The following is an 8,816-nucleotide window of genomic DNA, read 5'->3' as shown; positions in this document are numbered from 1 at the left end:
CTGTTCCACAACGCATCCAGTTCAAAGTCCTCCTTCTCACCCACAAAGCCCTCCATAACCAGGCCCCTTCATACCTCTCAGACCTGTTCCATCGTCACGCTCCCTCCCGCAGCCTCCACTCCTCTGATGCAAACCTCCTCTCTCCACCACTCAGAACCGAGCACAGAACCTGGGGTGACAGAGCTTTCTCCATATCTGCCCCCTCCCTCTGGAACTCTACCCCAACACATCCGAGACTGCACTGACCTGACTTCCTTCAAATCTCTGATCACGACCTTTTTAGAGTTGCTTTAACCTCTGATGCTGATTTTTTTTTCATTGTTTTAATAGTTCCTCTTATTGTATTTCTTCTGTTCTTATTTTGTTTCTTTAGTTGTTTTTAATAATGTAAAGTGAGTATATATAAATAAAATGTATTTTTATTATTATTATTATAAACAATTATTTATTTGCATGTAAAATATTAATTATAAATCAAAACACAATATGACGATACTATAGTATATCAATATTATCTTACACACCTACTGTTTCTTTATATTCTTCTTAGGGTTTCTAACATAACATAACCTGAGGTATCAAGCAGCAGATTGTTAACACAAGTGGAAGCTAACATCATGTTACATGTGATGAAGATGTTTCTGTCGGCAGTAACATGTAACATGTTCATACACAGTGTGAAGATGTTTACTCTCCTGTCTATTGACCACACATTATACACCATGTTCTTCTTCCTGAATAACCTAATAGATCATTTGTTATTGTGATGTTTATTTGACTCCATTATTATGAATATTGGAATATTCTGTTCACACTACATACAGTGTTATTATACAGATACAGAGGACCATTCTCATTGATCACATGGTGTACTTGTCCTGATATCAGCTCATATGTAGGGCTTTGTGTACATTGTGTACATTATGTTATTATTGTTACAATAGCCTGTCTGGGGTGTTCGATGCAGTGTACCTTTATTTAGGTCTGGACCTGTGAAAAAAGTGATTGATGTTGTTTCTTATTTCCTAAAGGATGGAGGAGTCGGACCTGCTGAAAGAGAGGCTGCAGGCCATCACTGTAATGATCTGCACACATTGTCAAACTCTAATATTCACTTACAGTGTCTAACACAGTACACTAAACCAAACATTCATTAAAAACCTGAATGTAAACACTATCGCTGAATAACTCTTTAGAATGTTTAATAAACAGCTTGTCTTTACGTAACAGGAAAAGCATCGCATCCAGGAGGACATCAGGCAGAAGAAACTGGAGCTGGACCGAGAGAAACTCAAACTGCAGCATCTGAAGGTTCACTGACACTTTCACATATAGTGAATACTTTAACACCTGATTATGTTTGTGGTACAGGAGATGGATGGGTATTATCGGTTATTACCGCTACACACACTGCTCACTATTAAAGGAGACCACCAGTATTTTAAGCCTGGGCTCTATTCTTACATATGTTGGGGAATAAATGACAAATTGTTACAGAGTTTAGTTTTAGAATGTCTCCAGTAGATTTCTTCAGCTGTTAGCTATAAAACTGACTGCAATGGCTTCAAGGTAACCCTTGAGAGCAATGCACACAATTAAAATACGCCCACCTAAATTTATTTTTTTGCAAAAACTTTCAGAAAGGTTCCCTGCAGAGATAGAGACAGAGAGAGAGACGGATATAGAAAATATTCAACTCTGTACTGGAACCAATCACACTGTACGGTAGTGAAGTGTGGGGTCCTCTTGCAAATAAAGACTTTGAAAAACCGTCCACACAGAGATCTGCAAGAGCATTCTCCAAGTCCACAGTAACAATGGATGCCGAGCCGAGCTGGGCCAATTTCCACTTTTAATTACAATTAACGCCCCTGGTTAGTCTGGGAGGGCTGTTTAAAACAGAGTTAATGGCGCTGAATAAGGTTATTGAGGTATGGCATACATTGTGTTGCAAGTCTGTTTTACTGTTGTAGTTCTGGAGCCATTCCAAAACTTTCTGTACTGTCTGATTATATAAAAACAGGGCCCAGGTTTTATTAATCCACATTAATGAACTTTTTGTTCTGTCCTTTGGTATTATCAGAAAAAGTCTCTGAGGGAGCAGTGGCTGCTGCAGGGAGCAGCTTCCCACAATGCAACTGACTCCCTACAGCAGCAGAGCTTTCTGTGTGACCAGCAGCAGACCAGATCTCTGCAGCTCAACATCCACAGGTACAAACCCACAACACAAACAGACACACACCAATGCGACCTATGACCGGCTGCTAACCTTCACATCTCTCTGACCCATCAGGATAGAAATGGACATTTTGTCTCGAGAGAGGGAGGAGTCCATTGTCTCCACAAACGAGAACTTCATCCTGGACAGACTGAAGGCTGTGGAGAAAAGTGCAGAGGACATTATCAAGGCACACATTGTCACACACACACACATGCACACACACACACACACACACACACACACACACACACACACACACACACACACACACACACACACACACAGTAACACTGTATTTTTGTCTCACAATACATTGCCTTTGACTGATTTGTGTCTGTTCGTGCAGGAGGCTCAGGAAAGCTTTGCACTCGGTAAGCATGGACATACATCTGTTTGTTTAAACCAACAGCAAAGACGAAAGTTGTTAAGAGATGTGTTTTCTGTCCCACAGAGCTGCTGCAGGGCAGCACAGTGTTCCCTGATGTCCCAGAATGCCCCTCTCCTCCGGCCAGCAAACACCCTGGACCAAACACACCAAGAAAGAGTGAGGTCATTTTACTCATTCCTGCATTCAAATCACATTATCCCCTACAGTTTTTGTTTTTATTTGCTGTACAAGGGTTCAGAAGTTCACTCAGGGGGGAATTCACTAAGAATAAATTGCTGCCACTGATAGCACCATACATTTTGCATTATTTGCCCCTGCTATCAGCCCTGTCTCAAGGTCTGTTTCACAAAGCAAACTGCACTGATGATATTCAAGTGCAAACATGCAAATGTGTACAGTTTGCTCTTGTTGTGAAGAGAAGCTGTCTGCACCTCCACTTTCTGCTGCGCTCTCATGCTTTAACTGAGCTCCAACTGATGGAGCTCTACTCGATTCTCAGATCAGTGATGAGTAGGGTAGGAGGGTCTAACAGTTTATTGTAAAGTCCAGACTCAACAGGTGTTTACTAGTTTACCTGTCTGTAACAGCAGCTTGTCCAAATATAATAATCCCTGTCCTGCATAACAGCTCCAGATCAGCTCCACACATGTGGACTCAGTGTGTGCCGGGCACACTTTGTTAGGCCCTAAGGGCCTGATTCACTAAAGGATTGCACAGCTTTTGCACCCGCTAAACCTGTACAAATGACACAAAAAGACTCACCCCAAAGTGAGTGAGAGACAAAACAGTGTCTCTGTGCTCCGGTGCCGTTTACGCGTATTTAAATGATTCATTATGCAGACATTCAGGGCGAATTTGGTCTTTTCTATGCAAATGAGTCTTGTGACAAAAAGCACCTGGGTCTGGTGCTGTTACGCAGGACGGGGATTATGACATGGTCAAGCTGCTGTTGCGCATTCGTTTAAGAAAATGAAGCTGCGTTACAAACTAGTTAAACTAGGAAACACCTGTCGAGTCTGGACTGACTGTTAAAAGAGCTGCCCCCTCCTCTCCCTGCTCATCATCGATCTGAGGATGGAGTTGCGATCCATCAGTGTGGAGCTCAGTAAATGCCTGAGAGCGCAGCACCACACAGCGGAGAGAGGAGGTGCATACAGCTTCTCTCCACAATTAGACACACAAAAAGAGCAAACTGCACAGAGCTGTGAAACTTGGGCGTGTTTGTGCTTGAATATCATCAGTGCAATTTCCTTTGAGAATCGGTCCTTGAGACGCAGCAGTTAGCGCTGGCAAATGATGCACAATTTATGGAGCTATCAGTGACTGCAATTTATTCTTAGTGAATTAGCCCCAAAGTCTTTTATGGAACGTTAAAGGAAAACTAAAGCTACATCCACCCTTCTATGTTTTGATTTTATTACATGTCTTGAGATTAAAACAATCTCCATCCAGACCCAAGTGTTTAAGCACCACATCAGAACTGGGGTCCGTTTCACAAAGCAGGTTTATTGAAAAAATTGAGTCTATTAACCCTGAAATGAGGGAAACTCTGAGTTTACTGTTTCACAAAGGGAGGTAACTTAAACCAGAGAAAGAGGGGTAACTCTAGCCTGTTTCACAGAGAGAGGTAACTTAAGCTCTCGGTCAGTTACCGTAGTAACAGACTCCTTGAACCTAACCTGGTCGCGAGCAGGTTTTCTTCAGGAAACTCAGAGTTTCGCTCTGTCTCCTCCCTCTAGAATATAAAACCCTCATTCGACTTCCTCATTCATTCAGCCCGTCTCACGCGTGTGTTTGAGCGGTTACCGAATTAAAAGAAGAAACGTTGCGTCTCTGTGCTGCTCTGACTGCTTTGCAAAAGTCTTTTATATTTATGATAAAAAAAATCAAAAGACAAATCTGTGTCAAAGTCATCATTTTTAGATTTTCCACCACCACTGCCAAGAGCACTCAAATAAGACGCTGTAAGTTATTGGATTTCTTTTTTTTAAACAAACACATTCAGTTTAATCAACATGAATTATAATGTATGTGAAGTCAGCATCATGTTAGGGATAAAGCTAATGCACATTAAAACAGCCACTGAATGATATTTCATTAGTTTCATATTTAAAATGTGATTGAAGTGCTTCCATGTATGTTTTTTTCTCCCGCTGGATTGCTCCTAAATTAATATACAATTTAGCTTCCGGTCGTGATAAAGTATTAAATATATAGACCAGTTCAAACTCGCAAATTTATTTGAGCAGCAGTTTCTTCCCACGCGGCTTCTCTCTCTTTTGCAGCTGCAGCCGTGTTACTTTATTTTTCTAAATACATGCTCGTATTCGCTGAACGTCCACATGAGGATTTCGAGCTCCACTGGTGTGACGTAGGAGGACCTCTTTTTGTGTACCGTTACCATGGTGAATCGTGTTGTCGGGGCTCCATTAATGCTGGCTTTTTACAGTCAGCGTGCACGCACTAAGTCTGGCTGAACCTACTCAGAGTTGATTTAACTAACTCTGATCAGCTGTTCTGGAACCGAAAACTCAGAGTTTTCTATCTCAGAGTAGATCGACTCAGAGTTCAGGGTTAGACTCAGAGTTTGTTGAACCTTCTTTGTGAAACGGACCCCTGATCTCCACACTAACACGCTTGAGAATGCATGTAACGTTATCATTTACATACTCTGGGCATATGCGTGCTGGTGTAAACAGGTAAACAAAAACCAGCAGTGCCCCATGTAGGCCTGATAACACTGATGTAGATATCATTGCAATCGCAGCATGAGATCTTTTTCATAACCTACATGTATGGATATAAAGTACGCAAACTGACAACATCATCTCTGTCTGTCTTCTTTGTGTGTCTCAGCTCTGTTTGCCATGGAGATCAATGTTACCAAAAACCTGCTGACTGGAGAGAGCAAAGTTCTGTCCACTGCAACAGTTCCTGCTGAGGAGTTACACCAACACTCCGGACTCAAGGTTTATGACGACGGCAGGAAGTGTGTCTATGCCCTCAATTCACAAGAGGTATTATCATTAATGATAATAATATTCAACACAAATAAAAAGTTCTGCGCAAAAACAAAAGAAAATATACATAAATGATGCCAAGTTTTGGTACAACACAAATAAGAAGTTAACATGTACAGGGTATATGCAGAATAACTGTTGCAGAAATGTACATTAAGTTTATTAAAATTTAAAGCATCAAATCCTTTCTCTTGCTTAGAGAATGAAAAGATTATGATAAAGCAGAATTGCTTCATCTAATTAATGTAACAAGCTAAAATGTTTTATTAAAATAACATATATATCTGGTACCAGGTTTAACAAAGGTGGCCAAGTTATCAGGTTGATCATTTTGATGTATTTATTTTACAGATGTTTCTTTGATGGGTAGGATGGAGTTGTTAGACCTTAAACTAACGATGTTAGTCAGGCAGTGTTTAAAGGATGTCAGACTGCTTGTCCATCTGGATGTTACAGACACATACGGTTGTGTGTCATATGCATATTATCGCACTGAAAAGAAACAGATTATGAAAATGACCAAGACCTTCATTTTGTTTTCCTAAAAGTGACCCACATTACTTGTTCCTTTAGAGGTCACATGATCAGAGCTGTGTGTCTGAGCTGTCAGCCAATGAGGTGGAACAGCTGCTAAGAAGTGCCGCAATGCATCGCCAAGCCAGCCACCAAAACCACCAAAGTCACAGCAGGAGGGAGGAGCTTTGCTTTTACAATCACCATGATGAGAGAGACGGAGAGGGGGGATGTGATCTCAGAAACCAGGGAGGTCGCCATGGTGACCATCTCCTCAGAAATAGGATACAGAAGGACTTCAGCTGGCAGATACATCCAGGTGCAGAGCATCGCTACAGTCACCAGGAAAACCATTACAGAAGACAGGAAGAGAGACACAACCAAAGCAAGCTGAGGGAAGGTCATCGCCTTGGAAACCACAGTGGGTTGGGACATCACTACGGCAACCAGAGAGACCATTACCACAGTTCGTGTGAGATGAGGAACTGTCATAGTGTTCAGGAAGATCGGCCCGCTCACCGCTACACCAATGGCATCATCAGACATAACAGCAGGGTCAATGGATACAGAGCCAATGGCTGCCCTCCTCCCAGATCACATGGCCAGGAAGTAGTGTCTCCCTACCAACCGCAGCTCTGCTACACTCCAACTGGTCATATTCCTCTAGGGGATTACATCAGTGTAGACGAAGAGGAGCTTTATTGCTTGAGCCAACCCTCCAATCACGATGCACACCTAACCACTGCTTTGTACAGTGGCTCCACCCAATCTGACAGAGTGCCCTCCCCCCTCTACGAGGACAACACCCCCTACACCATCCTCAATGCCATTGACACCACCGAGCCAGTCACAGCCATTTTCATGGGCTTCCAGACAGCTCAGGACGACAGCGGGCCAGGTCAGGAGTTCGAGGGCTCCCTGAAGGCCGAGCTGGTCATCATCGAGGACAACGAAGAAGATCATGACGCCAACGACATAAAGGAGAACAACAGCCACGCCCAGCAAGGGGACGACAGTTATCAAACAGGAAGTTCAGCCAATGGAAATATGAGACAGATGCAGAGACGAGTGGGACCAGGTATCAGAAAGATCCAGAAAAAACACAGACACTGCTGCACTATATGCTAGCAGGACTAACCAATGCATGTGTGAGTACAGTCACTAACCAGCTGTATCAGTCAGTCAAACAGTCACTAACCAGCTGTATCAGTCAGTCAAACAGTCACTAACCAGCTGTATCAGTCGGTCAAACAGTCACTAACCAGCTGTATCAGGTTGATTGGTCACATATATGAAAAGTGTCAGTGGGTAGTGTCCTTAAAGCAGGGCCCATCATGCCCATACAGTACACCTGTTCAGTGTTACCTGACATCGTGAGAAATGTGTAAGACAGAATCATCACCAATAGTGAGAGGCCAGCTGGTGAACATGGAGGAGCATTTAACATATTCATGAAGAGGTGATTAAGAGCAAACATAGGTAAAAGGAGAGTAACTTGGGTTAGGTGGACAGAGCATGACTCAGTCAGGGCTTGCTTTGCTTTGTGTCAGCTGGATATGGTGATACATAATACTAATAATTGTCCCAATCAGAGCTTAAAACGTTCCAGCTCTGCAGAGCCGAATGTGTCCTCACATTTAATACGTCCAGCCTGAATTCAGTAAGATACAGTGACATGAAACAGAGAAGAGATTTCACTGCACACAGAAACAGTCAAACCAGCTTCAGCATAAATATATGAACTCTAATGATAACAATAATACATATCCTAATTAAATTAATGAAAGCACTTAGATTCCAATATGAGTAATACTAACTGTATACAGTCTTTACTGACTGGAACATGATGACAAGGATGTGTGTAAGTGCTGTTTCATTTCAATGAGCTGCTGCCCTGCAGCGCCCTCTGCTGGTGATCATCAGCTTCAGACAGACGACTTCTCTACTTGTCCTGTTAGATCTTAGTGCTGCATTTGTTAGATCAGTGGTTTTTTCCTTGGAACCCCCCCCCCCCCCCCCCCCCCCCCCCCCGCTTGTATCTAAGAAAGGCTGAGCCCCCCCAGCCCGCACACACGTACATCAAAACAATAAAGTGATTAATTCCAAATCTGTATTAGGGATGGCTGTGGCTCAGTGGTAGAGTCGGTCGTCTTTCAATCGGAAGGTCAGAGGTCCGATCCCCAGCTCCCTCAGGCTACATGTCGAAGTGTCCTTGGGCAAGACACTGAACCCCAAATTGCTCCCGGTGGCATAGCCAACAGGTATGAATGTGATATCTGACTGACAGTTGGGCACTTTACGTAGCAGCCTCTGCCATCAGTGTGTGAATGGGTGAATGTGATATGTAGTGTAAAAGCAGCTTTGAGTGGTCGCAAAGACTAGAAAAGCGCTATATAAGTACTGTCCATTTACCATGTATTGGCATTAACACCAACCAGCCTATCATTCGCAGAGGTGTGGCCTACAAAGTAGCTACTATATATGAATAAAGACCAACATTTTTAATAGTTGAACAGACTTTTGATGATCAACTAAGTGCTTTTTTACTGATTTTATTTAACATATGCAAATCTAATCTTGACAATCTCGGTGCAGACAAAGCCTCGTGCACCCCCAGCGATCTTTGGCGCCCCCCTAAGAGGTCCCGGACCCCAGGTTGGGAACCACTGTGTTA

The 8,816-nt window shown here is 42.9% G+C and overlaps 1 protein-coding gene across 1 annotated transcript; it reads left to right on the top strand.

The window, feature by feature from the left end:
- Nucleotides 1-1,032: 1,032 nt before the first annotated feature.
- LOC138611129 (palmdelphin-like) lies at nucleotides 1,033-7,270 on the top strand. The gene is made up of 8 exons (XM_069684081.1): nucleotides 1,033-1,077; nucleotides 1,231-1,311; nucleotides 2,084-2,211; nucleotides 2,294-2,408; nucleotides 2,568-2,592; nucleotides 2,673-2,765; nucleotides 5,466-5,626; nucleotides 6,203-7,270. The coding sequence occupies exons 1-8, from the start codon at nucleotides 1,033-1,035 to the stop codon at nucleotides 7,268-7,270; spliced, it is 1,716 nt and encodes a 571-aa protein (XP_069540182.1).
- The last annotated feature ends 1,546 nt before the right edge of the window (nucleotides 7,271-8,816 follow it).

This window comes from Semicossyphus pulcher, unplaced genomic scaffold (assembly GCF_022749685.1).
Source record: "Semicossyphus pulcher isolate SPU_LCO1_2020_fin unplaced genomic scaffold, fSemPul1.0.p SCAF_7, whole genome shotgun sequence".
NCBI lineage: Eukaryota > Metazoa > Chordata > Actinopteri > Labriformes > Labridae > Semicossyphus > Semicossyphus pulcher.
Note: the sequence above shows the minus strand (reverse complement) of the source record. Positions and strands in the feature narration are given on the sequence as shown.

Coding starts and splice junctions, on each gene's coding strand:
- LOC138611129 (XM_069684081.1), top strand. CDS start 1,033: ATGGAGGAGTCGGACCTGCTGAAAGAGAGGCTGCAGGCCATCACT. Junction 2,409..2,567: donor GTGCAGAGGACATTATCAAG/GCACACATTGTC, acceptor CTGTTCGTGCAG/GAGGCTCAGGAAAGCTTTGC. Junction 2,593..2,672: donor TCAGGAAAGCTTTGCACTCG/GTAAGCATGGAC, acceptor TCTGTCCCACAG/AGCTGCTGCAGGGCAGCACA.